Consider the following 19735-nt stretch of genomic DNA (forward strand, 5'->3'; position numbering starts at 1 on the left):
AGGAGTGGAATTTCATTTATGGCAGGGGTTAGCAGACTACAGCTCTTAGGCCAATTTTGTCTTGCTGCCTGATTTTGTAAATAAAGTTTTATTGGAACACAGCCAAGCTCACTTGTTTATGTATTGTCTATGGCTGTTTTTGCACTGTGATGGCAGAGTTGAGTAGTTGCAACAGGGACCATATGGCCTGCAAAGCCTAGATTATTTACTCTTTGGCTCTTGACATAAGTAGTTTGTTGACTCCTGCTTTTTGGCAAGATTGAAACTCCCCTTCTTGACTGTCTTGATCTTCTTAGCCACAGACTTTCACATATGCCATACCTTCCAAGCAAACTTTATTTGTCCTCATCCAGAGAACATTCCTGCTTTCCCTTTATTGTTATCCTCCTTGGTTTCATTTGACCTCTTGTCACCCTCCTCTCCAGCCTGTCATCAATGGTTACCGAAATAAGTCCACCTTCTCTGTGAACCGAGGTCCAGATGGCAATCCAAAGACTGTGGGGTACTACCTGGGAACTTGGAGAGGTCAGTTGAAGGTTGTACAAACCAAAGACTGAAGAGGAATGAAAGGGCGCAGAGAAGTGTCAGTAGAAGTGGAAAATACGGTGGCCTTAAAGAAGAAGATTAAATTGGAAGTCTTTGATGCAGAACGTGATCATGAGGTTGATTGTGGATACTTCTGATGGGTAGTCATTGTAACACAGTGATAGAAAACACAACCCTCGCCCTTTCTTCCTCTAAAAGCCATATGCCTGATACCTAGTAAACACTTAGTAAATGCTGGCATTGTTGCTGCTGCTGTCTCATCATCATTGTTGTCATCATCATTTTATGCTGCTTTCTGCAGTGGGAGCAATCTCTTTGTTAGAGTTGTCTTCCTATTTCACATCCCCATATCTCTGAAAATTATTTCTGTGATAAATCTACCTTAAAAGAATTGGTAGGGAAGCTGTGTGTCGGTGAGGGGAATCACAGTGGCATATTTCCGATACTTAATTTCAGTTATCCATTCCCAGATTCCATTCCTGAACTTTCTTTTCTTTTCTTTTCTTTCTTTTTTTTTTTTTGAGATGGAGTCTCGCACTGTCACCCAGGCTGGAGTGCAGTGGCGTGATCTCGGCTCACTGCAACCTCCACCTCCCAGGTTCAAGTGATTCTCCTGTCTCAGCCTCCAAGTAGCTGGGATTACAGGCATGCACCACCACATCCAGCTAATTTTTATATTTTTAGTAGAGACGGTTTAGTTTTGCTATGTTGGCCAGGCTGGTCTCGAACTCCTGACCTCAGGTGATCCACCTGCCTCAACCTCCTCAAGTGCTGGGATTACAGGCATGAGCCACTATGCTTGGCCCATTCCCGAGCTTTCTGTTTGCCCATTTTCAATAAATCCACTTGAAATACCATCATTTGATGTTAGTCACACTGTTTAATATCCATATGTCTTAAACTGCTGTTCGTTAGGGCATGGACTTGACTTTTTTCCGTCCTGTGTGCTGAATTACATGACTATGTGATGTCAGTGTTCTATTATTCAGTAATAGAAAAATGAAACCCATTACATTTCCCTCTTAAAATCTGAACAGAAAACAGACGTTGTCATATAGCGCATGTGTGGTGTGAGAGAAAATATTGAGAAGTAGCTTCATAAAGAATTAGCTGCTTAATGGCTAGACCAGGAAATAATTAGGTTTTCTCTGAAAAGTGGCAATGAGATTGTATTTGCTTTTTCATATCTACATATGCCACTTTGACGATGGAAATTTGAGTTGCCAGGCATTTTCTTTTAAATAATCTTTGAGAATAAAACCATGTAAATTCTTTTTCTTTCCATAGATGGGAACATTGTCTGCGTGCGGTCTAATAATCTGAAAAACGTCCCTGAGAAACACAGTCAAGTGGCACAGGTGAAATGGAACAAGAGCTGGTTGAGGATGGCCTGGGGTGTTGTGGTCTACAACAGCAACATCCTTGACATTTTGATAATAGAGCCAATTCTAGTGCTAGAGGGAAGGAGGGGCTCTGTACTGAAAGCATACCTTGTAACTGTGGAGAGAACATTGCTAGGTTTCCATTTCAGGGAGAGTGGAGAGGGGAAGAGAGAACTGTGTCCATTATTGTAAATGTCAGGCATCCAAGGACATTTTCATAGTAGGGATGTATTAGGAAGAAGTGCTGATGAGGGCACTATAGCAAGTGTCAGGTGTCTGAAGTATTTGGAAGGCTAGTGTTTTCAGCAGAACAGAATTGAGGAATATGAGGTGAAGTGGTGATAAGCTAGTACATCATGAGCTTGGCCTCTGAGACATTTCTTTACATCTTTCTTTCATTTGTTTTTTCTTTCTTTCATTCGTTCTTTTGTTCGTTCTTTTGTTTGTTCTTTCTTTCGTTCTTAGATGAGGTCTTGCCATGTTGTGCAGGCTGGTCTCGAACTCCTGGCCTCAAGCAATTCTGCCACCTTCTGTATCCCAGAGTGTACTGGGATTATAGGCATGAGCTACTGTGCCTGACCTCTGAGACACTTTTTTTTTTTTTTTGAGGCAGTCTCATTCTGTCGCCCAGGCTGGAGTGCAGAGGCATGATCTCGGCTCACTGCAACCTCTACCTCCCGGGTTCAAGCAATTCTCATGCCTCAGCCTCCCAAGTAGCTGGGACTACAGGCCCATGCCACCACACCCAGCTAATTTTTGTATTTTTAGAAGAGATGGGTTTTTACCATGTTGGCCAGTCTGGTCTTGAACTCCTGACCTCAAGTAATCCACCCGCCTCGGCCTCCCAAAGTGCTGGGATTACAGGTGTGAGCCACCATGCCTGGCTTTTTTCTAGTTCTTTATGTCAAATTACTGTGTCCCTTGAAATAATTCCACTCTTTGTAGTTAAGCCACTAACTGGATGCTTGATACACAGGTTCTTTTTTTTCCATTTTGCTTTCAAATTTTACAGATCTTTTTACATTTAAATTTTGTTTTATACTTTAAAAAAATATTTACATGGTTCCAAACTCAAGTCTACAAAATAAAAGTATATTCAGAGAGGTCTAGCTTTCACCTCTGACCCCTCTACCCAGTTCCCTCCCTCCCATGGGTAACAATTTTTTTTTTTATTTTTGCTGATTTCAGAAAATGTAGGCCAGGCATGGTGGCTCATGCCTGTAATCCCAGCATTTTGGGAGGTTAAGGCAGGTGAATCACTTGAGGTCAGGAGTTCGAGACCAGCCTGACCAACATGGCTAAACCCCATCTCTACTAAAAGTACAAAAATTAGCCGAGCGTAATTTAGACTAGCCTATAGTCCTAGCTACTCAGGAGGCTGAGGTATGAGAATCGCTTGAACCTGGGAGGCAGAGATTGTAGTGAGCCAAGATCGCACCACTGTACTCCAGCCTGGGTGACAGAGCGAGACCATGTCTCAAAAAAAGAAAGAAAGAAAAAGAAATGTAGGCCAGACACGGTGGCTCACGCCTTTAATCTCAGCACTTTGGGAGACTGAGGCGGGCAGATCACCTGAGGTCGGGAGTTTGAGACCAACCTGACCAACATGGAGAAATCCTGTCTCTACTAAAAATACAAAATTAGCCGGACGTGGTGGTGCATGCCTGTAATCCCAGCTACTTGGGAGCTTGAGGCAGGAGAATTGCTTGAACCCGGGAGGCAGAGGTTGTGGTGAGCCAAGATCATGCTGTTGTACTCCAGCCTGGGCAACAAGAGTGAAACTGTCTCAAAAAAAAAAAAAAAAAAAAAGAAAATGTTAATAGATACTTGTATCTTCCCCCTTTCATAGTTAAAAGGCAGCTTACTATAGACATTGTTCTGTATCTTATTTTTTTTCACAGAATAATATACTTGACTTTTTTATAGTTGCATAGTCCATTTTATATCTTTTTGTTTTATTGGCATGAATAATTACCTCATTTTTCCATTTGCTTTGTTTTATTTCTTCTCTTTCTTTCTTTCTTTCTCTTTTTTTCTTTCTTCCTTTCTTTCTTCCTTTCTTTCTTCCTTTCTTCCTTTCTTCCTTCCTTTCTTCCTTCCTTTCTTTTCTCTTCTCTCTTCTCTTCTCTTCTCTTCTCTTCTCTTCTCTTCTCTTCTCTTCTCTTTTCTTTCTTTCTTTCTCTTTTCTTTCTTTCCTTTTCTTGTCTCGCTCTGTTTCCCCGGCTGTAGTGCAGTAGCGAGATCTTGGAGCACTGCAGCCTCCACCTCCCAGCTTCCAGTGATTCTCCTGCCTCAGCCTCCTGGGTAGCTGGGATTACAGGCACATGCCATCATGCCCGGCCCATTTTTGTATTTTTAGTAGAGACGAGGTTTCACCATGTTAGCCAGGCTGGTCTCGAACTTCTGACCTCAGGTGATCCACCCGCCTCGCCCTCCCAAAGTGCTGGGATTACAGGTATGAGCCACCGCACCCAGCCTGCTTCATTTTCTATAAGCCAATTGCTAATTTCTTTCTTTTTTTTTTTTGAGATGGAGTTTTGCTCTTGTTGCCCAGGCTGGATTACAGTGGTGTGGCCTTGGCTCACTGCAATCTCTGCCTCCTGGGTTCAAGTAATTCTCCTGCCTCAGCCTCCCAAGTAGCTGGGATTATAGGGGCCCACCACCACTCCCAGCTAATTTTTATAATTTTAGTAGAGATGGGGTTTCACCATGTTGACCAGCTGGTCTTGAACTACTGACCTCAGATGATTCATCCACCTCGTCCTCCCAAAGTGTTGGGATTATAGGTGTGAGCCACCGTGCCTGGCCTCCAATTTCTTTCCAAATGCTTTATAAGATCTGTCAGATATTCATCAATATTTTCCATATGCTCAAAAGCTTCAATTGAAGTTTTTCCTTGAAGACCTTTTTCCTGAAGTCTGCCATCCTAGGCTCAACCTGTCTTCTGCATGGCTGTTATCCTGGGGCTTCTTTTGCTAGTCTCTAGTCTTTTTTTTTTTTTTTTTTTCAAGACGGAGTTTCAGTCTTTTTGCCCAAACTGGAGTGTAATGGTGCGATCTTGGCTCACTGCAACCTCCACCTCCCGGGTTCAAGCGATTCTCCTGCCTCAGCCTCTTGAGTAGCTGGGATTACAGGCACCAGCCACGACGCCCAGCTAATTTTTTTTCACAAAAAGAATTTTATTTATTTTATTTATTTATTTTTTTGAGATGGAGTCTCGCTCTGTTGCCCAGGCTGGAGTGCAGTGGTGCAATCTCGGCTCACTACTATCTCTACCTCCCGGGCTCAAGCAATTCTCCTGCCTCAGCCTCCTGAGTAGCTGGAATTACAGGCATGTGCCACCACGCCCAGCTGATTTTTTGTATTTTTGGTAGAGGGGTTTCACCGTGTTAGCCAGGATGGTCTCGATCTCCCGACCTCGTGATCCACCCACCTTGGCCTCCCAAAATGCTGGGATTACAGGTGTGAACCACTGCACCCAGCCCCTCTCCCTGATTTTTTTTTTTTTTTTGAGAGGGGTCTCACTCTGTTGCCCAGGCTGGAGTGCAATGGTGTGATCTCAGCTCACTGCAACCTCTGCCTCCTGTGTTCAAGTGATTCTCCTGCCTCAGCCTCCCGAGTAGCTCAGATTACAGGCACCTGCCACCACACCTGGCTAATTTTTGTATTTTTAGTAGAGATGGGGTTTCACCAGGTTGGCATGACTGGTCTCGAACTCCTAACCTCAAACGATCTACCTACCTTGGCCTCCCAAAGTGCTGGGATTATAGGTGCCCCCAGCCCCCTCTCCTTCATTTTCTATGTGCTCACTATTCTTCCTATTAGATTTGGGGAACTTATGGATTGCTTCTGTCATCATCTGCTCATTTCTCTCTCCTGTTTTTCATCTCTTCGCCTTTTTGTTCTTTCTGTAAAATTTTATTGACCTACGTACCAACAGCTTTATTGAATTTGTCTCTATCATTGTGTCTTTAATTTTCAAAAGGTTTTCCTTGTTCTCTAATTGCTCCTTTCGTATAGCATTCTGTTCTTTTTTAGTAATGTAACATTAACGTATCTTTCTATTTGCCTTTTTTTTTTTTTTTTTTTCTGTGACAGTTTTGCTCCTGTTGCCCAGGCTGGAGTGCAATGGCGCGATCTTGGCTCACTGCAACTTCCGCCTCCTGAGTTCAAGCAATTCTACTGCCTCAGCCTCCCAAGTAGCTGACATTACAGGCATATGCCACCACGCCCGGCTAATTTTTGTGTTTTTAATAGAGATAGGGTTTTGCCATGTTGGCCAGGCTGGTCTTGAACTGCCGACCTCAGGTTATCTGCCCACCTTGGCCTCCCAAAGTGCTAGCATTATAGGCGTAAGCCACCGTGCCTGGCCTCTGTTTGCTTTTTTTCCTGTTAGAAGTGTCTGTTCTCTCCTGGATTTTTTTCCTGTGTATTTGCTTTGGGCATTGTCTTTTATAATGGAGGTGTTAACCAAATAGCTGGTAATACTTGGCTGGCTGTTCATATTTAAGAGTGAGGCCTTAGGACCAGTGTGGTGGCTCATGCCTGTGATCCTAGCAGTTTGGGAGTGTGAGGTGGGTGGATCACTTGAGTTTAAGAGTTCAAGACCAGCCTGGGCAACGTGGCAAAACTCTGTCTTTACTAAAAATACAAAAAAATTAGATGGGGGTGGTGGCACTCACCTGTAGTCCCAGCTCCTTGCAGGGCTGAGACAGGGGGATTGCTTGAACCCAGCAGGTTGAGGCTGCAGTGAGCTGAGATGGTGCCACTGCACTCCAAACTGGGCGATAGAGCAAGACCCTGTGTCAAAAAAAAAAAAAAAAAAAATAGTGAGGCTTTGACCAGTTAATAGTTCATCTTGAGTGGGTTTACTGATTCTTGGATTTACTGCTGGTAATTGTGGACAAGTCTTCCATGTCTCTGTCTCTTGAGTTATTTTCTCTGGGGTTATTCAGTCCCTACAAAAAATTATATTCAAATCTGCGTGGCTACTGGCCTTCTGGAATAAGGTATAGAAAGGGGCCCAGATCTCACACCATTAAGAATGCAGATTTATGCTGGGCACTGTGGCTCACACCTATAATCTCAGCACTTTGGTGGGCTGAGGCGGGCGGATCACAAGGTCAGGAGTTTGAGACTAGCCTGACCAACATGGTGAAACCCTATCTCTACTAAAACCACAAAAATTAGCCAGGCGCAGAGGCAGGTGCCTGTAGTTCCAGATTCTCAGGAGGCTGAGGCAGGAGAATCGCTTGAACCCAGGAGGCGGAGGTTGCAGTGAGCCGAGTTCACGCCACTGCACTCCAGCCTGGGCAACAGAGCGAGACTCCATCTCAAAAAAAAAAAAATGCAGATTCATATAGACTTTTCCTGCTTCCATCTCTCTACCACCATCAGTGTGCCTGGTATCTCCAAGTTCTGAACTTTGATGGGTTCAGTTTCTCCTGAGAAAAACATCTTCAGTCTCCTGGTAGAGGAAGATGGAAGTTTTTGGTAGGATGAAGACATTTGCCAGTTTTTGTTTGTTTGAGACAGAGTCTCAATCTGTCGCCCAGGCTGGATGGAGTGTAGTGGTGTGATCTTGGCTTACCGCAACCTCCACTTCCTGGGTTCAAGCGGTTCTCGTGCCTCAGCCTCCCAAGTAGCTGGGACTATAGGCACGTGCCACTATGCCCAGTTAACTTTTGTATTTTTAGTTGGGACGGGGTTTCACCATCCCTAGTTGGCCAGGCTGGTCTGACCTGACCAGTTGGCCAGGATGGTCTCAAACTCCTGACCTCAAATGATCCACCAGCCTCAGCCTCCCAGAGTGATGGGATTACTGGTGTGAGCCACTGCATCTGGCCAACATTTCCCAGTTTTGTGTCCAGACTTTTTAGCCAAACCCTGAGTTTAGTCATGCATCTTACCCCATCTCAGCTTCCTGCAGTATTTTGCACCTTTAAGTGTGAGCCTTACCAGGATTGTGTAGAGCAGATAAGCCTTTTGACTTACCAGATCCACCTCTGTGGTCACTCCAGATATAGCTTCCTTCACCTTGCTAAGTCACTTGTCACTTCACTCTGCTGTCCATCTTCTGAGATTTTACTGAGTTTGCTTTTCTGTTGTCTTCTCTCCCATTATCTTTGTTCTTTCATTTATTTATTCAACAAGTAGTTTTGCACCCCTATAAGTGCAAGGCACTATTCTAGATGCTTAGGATACAGTAATGAAGAAAATAAGTTCCCCTCCCTTGTGTAATTTAAATTTTAGTTGTGGGGGAGACAGATTTTTTTAAAAAACAGTAAATCGTATGATATGTTGAAAGTTGATAAGTGCCATGGGAAAAAATAGAGTAAGGAGGATAAGAAGTTTTGGGGGCTGGAGGAAGTATGGGTTATAATTTTATTTATTTATTTATTTATTTATTAGAAAGAATCTTGCCCTGTCGGCAGGCTGGAGTGCAGTGGCATGATCTCAGCTCACTGCAACCTCCGCCTCCCAGGTTCAAGTGGTTCTCCTGCCACAGCTTCCCGAGTAACTGGGACTACAGGCGCGTGCCACCATACCCAGCTAATTTTTGTATTTTTTGTAGTTATGAGGTTTCATCATGTTAGCCAGGATGGTCTCGATCTCTTTCTTAACCTTGTGATCTGCCTGCCTCGGCCTCCCAGAGTGCTGGGATTACAGGCGTGAGCCACTGCACCTGGCCCTTATTTGTTTATTTATTTTCAGATGGAGTCTCGCTCTGTTGCCCAGGCTGAAGTGCAGTGGCATAATCTTGGCTCACTGCAACCTCTGCCTCCCGGGTTCAAGTGATCCTCCTGCCTCAGCCTCCCAAATAACTGAGATTACAGGCGCATGTCACCACATCTGCTAATTTTTTTTTTTTTGAAATGGGGTCTCACTCTGTCACCTAGGCTGGAATGCAGTGGCATGATCTTGGCTCACTACAACCTCTGCCTCCCGAGTTTAAACAATTCTCCTGCCTCAGCCTCCAGAGTAGCTGGGACTACAGGTGTGTGCCACTGCACCTGGCTAATTTTTTTGTATTTTTAGTAGAGACGGGGTTTCACTATGTTAGCCGGGATGGTCTCGATCTCCTGACCTTGTGATCTGCCTGCCTCGGCCTCCCAAAGGGCTGGGATTACAGGTGTGACCAGCTAATTTTTTATATTTCTGATAGAGACGGGGGTTTCATTATGTTGGCCAGGTTGGTCTCGAGCTGCTGACCTCACGTGATCCACCCACCTCTGTCTCCTCAAGTGTTGGGTTTACAGGCATGAGCCACCACACCCGGCCTGGATTGTAATTTTAAATAGGGTCAAGGTAGGCCCCATTGAGAAAATGATATCTGAATAAAGCAATGATTCTCAACCGAGGGCAGTTTTGTCCTGCAGGAAACATTTGGCAGTGATGTCTGGAGACATATTTGGTTGTCATCACTGGGGCATGGCTGGGCGGTGGTGTTTACATCTACTGGGTAGGGGCTAGCAATGCTGTTGAACATCCTACAATGGCTGGACACAGTGGCACGCACATGTAGTTCCAGCTACTCACAAGGCTGAGGTGGTAGAGGATCGCTTGAGCCCAGGAATTTGAGGATGTAGTACACTATGATTGTACCTGTGAATAGCCACCGTACTCCAGCCTAGGCAACATAGCAAGACCTCTGTCTCTAAAAAATGAAAGATCCTACAGTGTATGGATCAGCCCCCTACAATAAAGCATTTTCTTTTCTTTTCTTTTTTTTTCTTTTTTTTTTTTTTTTTGAGACGGAGTCTTTGCTCTGTCACCCAGGCTGGAGTGCAGTGGCCGGATCTCAGCTCACTGCAAGCTCCGCTTCCCGGGTCTACGCCATTCTCCTGCCTCAGCCTCCTGAGTAACTGGGACTACAGGCGCCCACCACCTCGCCCGGCTAGTTTTTTGTATTTTTTTAGTAGAGACGGGGTTTCACCGTGTTAGTCAGGCTGGTCTCGATCTCCTGACCTCGTGATCCGCCCGTCTCGGCCTCCCAAAGTGCTGGGATTACAGGCTTGAGCCACCGCGCCCGGCCTTCTTTTCTTTTCTTTTCTTTTTTTTTTTTTTTTTTTTTTTTGAGATGGAGTCTTGCTCTGTCGCCCAGGCTGGAGTGCAGTGGTGCGATCTCGGCTCACTGCAGGCTCTGCCTTCCAGGTTCACGCCATTCTCCTGCCTCAGCCTCCTGAGTAGCTGGGACTACAGGCGCCCGCCACCATGCCCAGCTAATTTTTTGTATTTTTAGTAGAGACAGGGTTTCACCGTGTTAACCAGGATGGTCTTGATTTCCTGACCATGTGATCTGCCCACCTCAGCCTCCCAAAGTGCTGGGATTATAGGCACGAACCACTGCACCTGGCCAATAAAGCATTTTCTGCCCCCAAATGTCAGTAGTGCTGATGTTGAGAAACCCTGGAATAAGGACTTAAAGGAAGTGAGGGTGTTAGCCATGCAAAGGTCTGAGGGAAAAGCATTTTAGGCAAAAGAAAGAGCTATTGCAAAGACCTCAAGACGAGAGTGTGGCTGGCTTTTGGAGGAACTGACAGTAGACCCAGGCAAATGAGAGGAAGAATAGTAGAAGATGAGGTGAGAGTTAATGGTAGTGACTTTGGCTTTTATTCTGTGTATTAGTCTGTTCTCACATTGGTGTAAAGAACTTCCTGAGACTGGGTAATTTATGAAGAAAAGAGGTTTAATTGACCCACAATTCCACATGCCTGGGGAAGCCTCAGAACACACTATCATGGTGGAGGGGGAAGCAAGCACATTTTACTATGGTGAAGCAGGAGACAGAAGAAGGGGGAAGTGCCACACACTTAACAAACAACCATATCCTGTGAGAACTCCATCACCAGAACAGCAAGGGGAAGTCCGCCCCCATAACTCAATCACCTTCCACCAGGCCACTCCCTCAACATGTGGGGATTACAGTTCGAGATAAGATTTGGGTGAGGACATAGAGCCAAACCACATCATTCTGAATGAAATGGAGAACCGTCAGAGATTTTGATGGGGTGAAGGAGGAATGCCATGATATGGTTTAATGATCACTCTGGTTGTTGTGTAGGGAATGGATTATTGGTGGGGGCATGGTTGGATAGAAGCAGGGAGACCAATTGAGGGAAGCTGTGCAGCAGTAATCCAGGTGAGAGATGATGTAGATCAATCAGTAGTAACAGTGGAGATGGATATACATTGAGGCTAGAACAACAGGATTTCCTGATGGATTGAATGAGAGGTATAAGAGACAGAGAGAAGTGACTGGGTGTGGTGGCTCACACCTGTAATCCCAGCACTTTGGGAGGCTGAGTTGGGCAGATCACCTGAGGTCAGGAGTTGGAGACCAGCCTGGCCAACATAGTAACATAGTGAAGCCCCATCTCTACTAAAAATACAAAAATTAGCTGGATGTGGTGGTGGGCACCTGTAATCCCAGCTATTGGGGAGGCTGAGGCAGGAGAATCGCTTGAATCCAGGAGGCGGAGGTTGCAGTGAGCCTAGACCATGCCATTGTACTCCAGCCTGGGTGACAAGAGCAAGACTCTGTCTCAAAAAAATAAAGAGAAGTAAAAAATGGCTCCAACAAGGACATTTTTTTAGAGATAATGAATGTGTTTAGTACCTTGGCTGGTGGGGGTTGGTATATATATATGCCCAAGTATATGTATATGTCCAGGCTCATCAAAATATATACATAAAAACAGGTGCAAATTTTATGTATCAATTATACCTTAATATAAAAAAATGAAAAAAATGGCGCCTGGTGTTTTGTGTAGAGCAAGTGGAAGAATGAAATTACTGTCAACTGAGACTGGAAAGACTGGTAAAGCAGATTTGGGTTGGAGGAGATGAGTAGTTCAGTTTTGGTCATGTTGTATTTGAGGTGCCTATTAAACATCTGAATGGATATGTTAAGTAGTTAGTTGGCTATATTAGACTGAAGTTCAAGAGAGAGAAATCCAGGAATTGTTAGCATGTAGATGTCATTTAAAATTATGAGGCTGGCAAGAGATCACCAAGGGAGTGAAAATAGATAGAAAAGTGAAGAGGAACAGGGACCAATCCCTGGGGCACTCCCATTTTAAGAGGTTTGGAAGAAGAGGAAGAACCAGTAAAGGAGACTGAGAAGGGACAGTCAGTGAGGTTGTAAGAAACAGGAGTCGGTGGCTCACGCCTGTAATCCCAGCACTTTGGGAGGCCAAGGTGGGCCGATCACAAGGTCAGAAGATCAAGACCAGCCTGACCAATATGGTTAAACCCTGTCTCTACTAAAAAAAAACAAAAAACAAAAAAAAGCACGAAAATTAGCTGGGCTTGTTTGCGCGTGCCTGTAGTACCAGCTACTCAGGAGGTTGAGGTGGGAGAATCGCTTGAACCTGGGAGGCAGAGGTTGCAGTGAGCCGAGATTGCACCACTGCACTGCAGCCTGGCAACAGAGTGAGACTCCGTCTCAAAAAAAAAAAAAAAAAAAAAAAAAGAAAGAAACAGGAGTAAGGTTTCCCTGGGAGCCAGAGGAAGAAAGTAAACAGAGAAGGAGTGGCTTTTCACCTGTGCCCAATAGGTGATAGGTCAAGGAAGTGAGGACTTAAAGTTAACCATTGGACTTCATAACAAGGAGGTCATGTTATGTGACCAGGTTAATGTGAACTGTTTTCGCAGAGTAGTAGTGACCTGATTCAGCTGAGTGAGTAGAAGAATGGGAGGCAGTAAATAGGCTCAGTTCTTGTGATGAGTTTTATGACAAAGAGGAGCAGAGTTGGGGAATATAGGGTCAAGAAGATTCCTCTTTTTTTCTGCTTAAAATGGGAGAGTAAAAGCAATCTGATAGTATATTGATGGGAATGATCCAGTACGGAGCGAAGGCAATGATGGTGCAGGAGAGAGAAGGGAGAATTGTTGGAAACAATGAACCTAAATAAGCTTATGCCTTTTTAATCCCTTTGTTTCATTTTAGTAGGATTTAGTAGGACTTTCATTTAGTAGGAGTTTTAGGTGGAATATTCTGTTATTTTAATCAGAAGTTCCCTTTAATCTTAATACTTACTTAAGCATTCCCATATAAGAATAGGAGTTTCAGTTTCCATCTTGCAATGAAGAAACCAAGGCCCTAGGTCATACAGGGGAGAAGCTGTACTTCATATTTACCCATTATCCTTTAGGTCAAGCTCAGTTTTTCAATTGCCATCCTTCCAGAGCCTATATGAATTTTTTTGAGACAGAGTTTTGTTCTATCACCCAGGCTGGAGTGCTGTGGTGTGATCTCGGCTCGTTGCAACTTTCACCTCCTGGGTTCCAGCGATTCTCCTGCTCAGCCTCCTGAGTAGCTGAGATTACAGGTGTGCGGCACCATGCCTGGCTGATTTTTGTATTTTTAGTAAAGAAGGAGTTTTACCATGTTGCCCAGGCTGGTCTCGAACTCCTGACCTCAAGTGATCCACCCACCCACCTTGGCCTCCCAGAATGCTGGGATTATAGGCGAAAGCCACTGCACCAGGCTTTATATGATATTTTTTGCTTCCAAAAAGCATTCCTTTCTAACCAGCCAGTAAACAACAGTTGAACTAGTCTGTCTTTCTTCTTTCCTCTCCATCTCTTCTTTCTTTCCTTGCTTTCCTCCCTCCCTTTCTTCTCTCTCTCTCTCTCTCTGTCTCTCTTTCTTTCCCTCCCTCCCTTTCTTCCTCCTCCTTTCCTCTCTTCTCCTCTCCTCTCCTCTTTTCTTTTCTTTTTCTTTTGATTGAGTCTCACTCTTGCCTAGGCTGGAGTGCAGTGGCACAATCTCAGCTCACTGCAACCTCCACCTCCCAGGTTCAAGCGATTCTTCCTCCTCAGCCTCCCAAGTAGCTGGGATTACAGGTGCCCACCACCACACCTGGCTAAATTTTGTATTTTTAGTAGAGACGGGGTTTTGCCATGTTGGTCAGGCTGGTCTTGAACCCCTGACCTCAAATGATCTGCCCACCTCGGCCTCTCAAAGTGCTGGGATTACAGGCAGGAGGCATCACGCCCAGTGGAACTAGGCTTTCTTTAAATCACCAACCTTAAAATTTGAAAACTATGTTGAGTAAAAATCAAGGATATCTTATGTGAAATTATAGCAAAAGTGATCAGGTACAACCTTAATTGATCTTACCTCTCAGGTAGCACTGTTTTGTGGTATAATTCCCCCTTTACTACATAATTTGTGGTTTGTTTGTAAATACAGTGGACCCAGAACACATGCATTATGAGAACAAAAGGACCTAGTAAATCAGATGGTGTTTCCTGTTATGGCAGCAATTGGCTTTTAGGATTTTTGAGATCATAACAACTAAATCAGGATTGCATTTGACTTGTATATACCAGGAGGAAATGGAGGATCTGACTAAGCTATAATATAATTGGTACTCGGTTATATGAAGAAATATAGAAATGATGTGCTTATATCAGGACATTAAGTAAGAGTGGAATCATAGCAGCTTAGTAATACATTAGGAATTCACAGAAAGGGAAGATTATTTTCCATAAATAAATTGGAGTTCTAAGTAATAATACCTTTCCTGTTCAGTCATTCATACAATTTTTCAATAATATTTATTGAACACATATGTCAGACTAAGGAAACAACTCGCTTCGTGGAGCTTACAGTTTGGAATGTAATTGATAGCATCTTCTGTAAAGTCACAGGGCAGGAATCATGATTCTTTCTTTTTTGTTTTTCTGAGACAGAGTCTCACTTTGTTGCCCAGGTTGGAGTGCAGTGGTAAGATCTCGGCTCACTGCAGCCTTGACCACCCGGGCTCAGGCCGTCCTCCCACCCCAGCTTCCCGAGTAGCTGGGGCTACAGGCGTGTGTCACCATGCCTGGCTAATTGTTGTTGTTGTTGTTGTTGTTGTTGTTGTTTTGAGATGGAGTCTCTGTTGCCTAGGCTGGAGTGCAGTGGCATGATCTCGGCCTACTGCAACCCACCTCCTGGGTTCAAGCAGTTCTCCTGCCTCAGCCTTCCGAGTAGCTGAGATTACAGGCGCCCACCCTGATGCCTGGCTAAATTTTGTATTTTTAGTAGAGACGGGGTTTTGCCATGTTGGCCCAGTTGGTCTCAACTCCTGACCTCAAAGTGATCCACCCGCCTTGGACTCCCAAAGTGCTGGGATTATAGGCTTGAGCCACTGCACCCAGCCTAATTTTTTAATTTTTTGTAGACAGGCCATGTTGTCCAGGTGGTCTTGAACTCCTGGACATAAGCAGTCCTCCCACGTTGGCCTCTCAAAGTGCTAGGATTACAGGTTTGAGCCACTGTGCCCGGTCAGTCATGTTTCTTTTTTTTTTTTTTTTTTTTTTTTTTTTTTGAGACGGAGTCTCGCTCTGTCACCCAGGCTGGAGTGCAGTGGCTGGATCTCAGCTCACTGCAAGCTCCGCCTCCCGGGTTCACGCCATTCTCCTGCCTCAGCCTCCCGAGTAGCTGGGACTACAGGCGCCCGCCACCACGCCCGGCTAATTTTTTTTTGTATTTTAGTAGAGATGGGGTTTCACCGTGTTAGCCAGGTTGGTCTCGATCTCCTGACCTCGTGATCTGCCCCTCTCGGCCTCCCAAAGTGCTGGGATTACAGGCTTGAGCCACCGCGCCCGGCCTAATCATGTTTCTTATATCACTGTATTTGTCTGCAAGGGCTGCCATTACAAAATACGGCAGACTGAGTGGCTTAAAGAAATTTATTTCCTCCTTGTCTGGAAGCTAAAAGTCTAAGATCAGAGTCTCTGCTGGTTTGGTTTCTGCTGAGGCCTCTCTCCTCGGCTTGTATAGACACCTTCTTGCTGTGTCACATGGTCTTTTTCTTTGTGTACCCAACCTTGGTGTCTCTGTGTGTCCACATTTTCTCTTACAAAGACAGCAGGCATGGTGTGGTGGCTCACACCTGTAATCCCAGCACTTTGGGAGGCCGAGGCGGGAGGATCACCTGAAGTCAGGAGTTCGCGACCAGCCTGGCCAACATGGTGAAACCTTGTGTCTACTAAAAATACAAGAATTAGCAAGGCTAGGTGATGGGCATCTGTGATCCCAGCTACTCAGGAGGCTGAGGCAGGAGAATTGCTTGAACCCGGGAGGCGGAGGTTGCAGTGAGCCGAGACCATGCGACTGCACTCCAGTCTGAGCAACAGAGTGAGACTCCGTCTCAAAAAAAAAAAAAAAAAGACATCAGTGAGATTGGATTAAGGTCTGCCTTAACTGCCTCATTTTAACTAAATCACCTCTTTAAAGGCCCTGTCTCAAAATATAGACACATTTTGAGTACTGGTGGTTAAGGCTTCAACACTTCAACTGGTGGTTAAGGAGTTTTTAGGGGACACAGTGTAGCCGCAAACCATCACCTAGCATGAGTAATCAGCTGTGAAACTTGCTAGTTTTGCTTGTGTAATAATTCGGTTCTCTTCCTAGTACTATGAAGTATTCCTTCGACAGTCTCCATTGGAGCCCTGCCTTGTATTTCATGAAGGTGGATACTGGCGTGAGCTCGTAGTCCGCACCAATAGCCAAGGGCACACAATGGCTATCATCACTTTCCATCCCCAGAAATTAAGTCAGGTGAGCCTCACAAGATGTTAAGCAACCATCACTTTTACTACTACTATTACTGTAATTGTTTTTTTTGAAGTTTCAGGGCATATAGCAGAAACTGTACATCCACAGAGTATTTGTGTTGATTGGGGAGAGGAGTTAGAGATGAGGAGAAGATGGCAAGGATACTATTTAACCATACTGCTCGCATAATCAAACCACAGAGACTGTAGCTAGGCTACGTGAGAACTCCCAAGTAATTTCACAAGAACTTTGCCCATGGTAGTAGTTGCTCTTCCAAATCCAAATGCCAGTTCACAATATAGACTGCAATGTCAGAGAATTTCATAACCCAAATAGTACTTTACATTTGTCATGCACTTGGTGCTTTCAAACATACCTGTGTTAAGACATTCCTATACTTATATGATCATCTCAACAAACTTGTAAGGTAGGCAGGAGGAGAGATATTGTCACCCTCATTTTACACCTGAGGAAATGGAGGCATAGAAATACCCAAGGTTAAAGAATCAGTAAATAGCAAAGCTAGGATTTGAACCCAGGTCCTTTGATGCCTGGCGTTTTTAACCCTATTGTTCCTACACGGTTTATTGGCAGTATATCCTAGTATCAAGCTAATACTTAGGCTCTCTGTAGTTATGTAAGAATTTTATTTTTTATTTTTATTTTTTGAGACAATGTCTTGCTCTGTTGCCCAGATTGGAGTGCAGTGGTGCAATCATAGCTCACTGTGGCCTCAAACTTGTGGGCTCAAGCAATCTTGCTACCTCAGCCTCTTAAGTAACTGGGACTACAGGCATACGTCACCATACCTGGCTAATTTTATTTATTTATTTTTTTGAGACACTCTCGCTTCTTCGCCCAGGTTGGAGTGCAATGGCATGATCTCAGTTCACTGCAACCTCCGCCTCCCTGGTTCAAGCAGTTCTCCTGACTCAGCCTCCCAAGTAGCTGGGATTACAGGCACGTGCCAGCACACCTGGCTAATTTTTGTATTTTTAGTAGAGATGGAGTTTCACCATGTTGGCCAGGCTAGTCTCGAACTCCTGACCTCAACTGATCTGCCTGCCTTGGCCTTCCAAAGTGCTGGGATTACAGGTGTGAACCACCACTCCTAGCCTTTTTGATTGCTTGTAGAGACAGGATCTTGCTATGTTACCTACGCTTGTCTTACACTCCTGGGCTCAAGCAGTCCTCCTACCTCAGCCTCTCAAAGTGCTGGGATTATAGGCATGAACCATCATGTCTGACCTGCTTTATGTTAAGTGTTATTTATAATAAGATTTGTGAAATGTCTTCGTGTCTGATTACTGCAGGGCTGATTACTATAGAGCTTAGAGAGAAAATTTGTTAGAGATGAGTCTTTGCTTAACTACCAATTTTGTGGTCTGGGCAGGAGGAGCTCCATGTTCAGAAGGAGACTGTAAAGGAATTTTTCATCAGAGGTCCTGGAGCAGCCTGTGACTTGACCTCACTTTACTTCCAGGAAAGGTAAACCTGGGACAGCCAAATAGGCTGATGGCTTGCCAGACTCTTGGTTTATGGATTGCTGATGCAGAGTTGCTGATTGATGGTGGAGGATATTGGCTAAATGGTTCTGGCCCTTGTACACCAGCCGGGTCTGGGAACACAGGCCAGAATGTAGATGTGAGAGTGTCCACATGGACTTTCATCCCCTGACGGGGAAACCCTTGCAGAGCTCTCAGGACCATGGCAGGGACTGTGTCTCCTAGCTGAGATGCTGGGGCCTCCCTGTCTACTCAACCACTAGGGATGTGATGGTCTGCCATTTCAAGATGCTTTCTTTTTTTCTTTCTTTTTTTTTTTTTTTTCCTCTGAGACTGAGTCTCACTCTGTTACCAGGCTGGAGGACAGTAGTGCAGTCTTGGCTCACTGCAACCTCCACCTCCCAAGTTCAAGTGATTCTTCTACTGCAGCCTCCTGAGTAGCTGGGATTACAGGCATGTACCACCACACCTGGCTAATTTTTAGATTTTCAGTAGAGACGGGGTTTCACCATGTTGGCCAGGCTGGTCTCAAACTTCTGACCTTAGGTGGTCCCCCCGCCTCAGCCTCCCAAAGTGCTGGGATTACAGATGTGAGCCACCATGCCCAGCTCAAGATGCTTTCTTCTTTTATTCTTTTCCAGTACCATGACCCGTTGTAGCCATCAGCAGTCTCCCTATCAGCTTCTGTTTGGGGAACCCTACATCTTTGAAGAACTTCTGAGTTTGAAGATCCGCATCTCTCCAGATGCCTTTTTCCAGATTAACACTGCTGGTGCAGAGATGCTGTATCGGACTGTGGGGGAGCTGACTGGAGTGAACTCTGACACCATCCTTCTTGACATCTGCTGTGGAACTGGCAAGTGGAAGCCCAGGGCAGAATCTGCATGCTGCTCAGCTCCCAGGGCCCTTGTAGCTTGCAGAGGTGGTCGGGGAGAGGTAGTGGTAGTGGTGCAGGCGTAATCTTATTGGTCTAAAACCCTAAAATTGCAGCCAAGTGTGGTTGCTCATGCCTGTTATCCCAGCACTTTGTGAGGCAAGGCAGGAGGATTGGTTGAGCCCAGGAGTTAGAGACCAGCCTGGGCAACATAGTGAGACCCCATCTCTACAAAAAAATTAAAAATTAGCTGGGCATAGTGGCATGAGCCTGTAGTCTTAGCTACTCGGGGGGCTGAGACAGGAGGATTGCTTCAGCCCGGGAAGTCGAGGCTGCAGTGAACTGTGTGCCATTGCACTCCAGCCTTGGCTACAGAGTGAGACCCTGTTTAAAACAAACAAACAAAAAAAGACAAAACAAAAAACAAACAAACTACCACACCCAAACCCTAAAATGCTGCCTCCTTCTTCTTCTCTTTTACTTCTTCAGGTGTGATTGGCCTCTCTCTGGCTCAGCATACATCTCAGGTCCTCGGGATTGAATTGGTGGAGCAGGCAGTGGAGGATGCAAGATGGACTGCAGCCTTCAATGGTACACAGTTTACAGTCTGTGTAGAAATTAAGAGATGCAGTTGTTTCCGTGCTATGGAAAGAATTGTGTGGGAAAGGACGACTACTGTATCCCTGACCCACAGGGAGGAAGGGAGGGAAATCTGGAGTGGTCAGAATGGTTTTCTGGAATAGATCCTCATGGTTTTCTGGAATAGGTACTAATATATAACGTTTTTCCTATCCAAAAGAGGAACCTAAGGGAAGGTACATGTCTAGCTGATAGGAAGAAAAGTTGCAAAACTTTGGACAGAATAGAAGAATCT

At 45.0% G+C, this 19735-nt stretch overlaps 1 protein-coding gene across 2 annotated transcripts in view; it reads left to right on the forward strand.

Annotated features, from left to right (window-relative positions):
- The window catches only part of TRMT2B (tRNA methyltransferase 2 homolog B), a 38741-nt gene that overhangs the window by 13695 nt on the left and 5311 nt on the right, over positions 1-19735 (forward strand). For both annotated transcript variants that reach the window (XM_007992262.3, XM_037988942.2), the window contains 6 exons: positions 426-525; positions 1834-1904; positions 16339-16485; positions 17876-17970; positions 18629-18843; positions 19351-19452. In XM_007992262.3, the coding sequence (XP_007990453.1) occupies positions 426-525; positions 1834-1904; positions 16339-16485; positions 17876-17970; positions 18629-18843; positions 19351-19452 (730 nt within the window). The remainder of the gene's footprint in view (positions 1-425; positions 526-1833; positions 1905-16338; positions 16486-17875; positions 17971-18628; positions 18844-19350; positions 19453-19735) is intronic.

This window comes from Chlorocebus sabaeus, chromosome X (genome assembly GCF_047675955.1).
Source record: "Chlorocebus sabaeus isolate Y175 chromosome X, mChlSab1.0.hap1, whole genome shotgun sequence".
In the NCBI taxonomy this organism is placed as follows: Eukaryota; Metazoa; Chordata; class Mammalia; order Primates; family Cercopithecidae; genus Chlorocebus; species Chlorocebus sabaeus.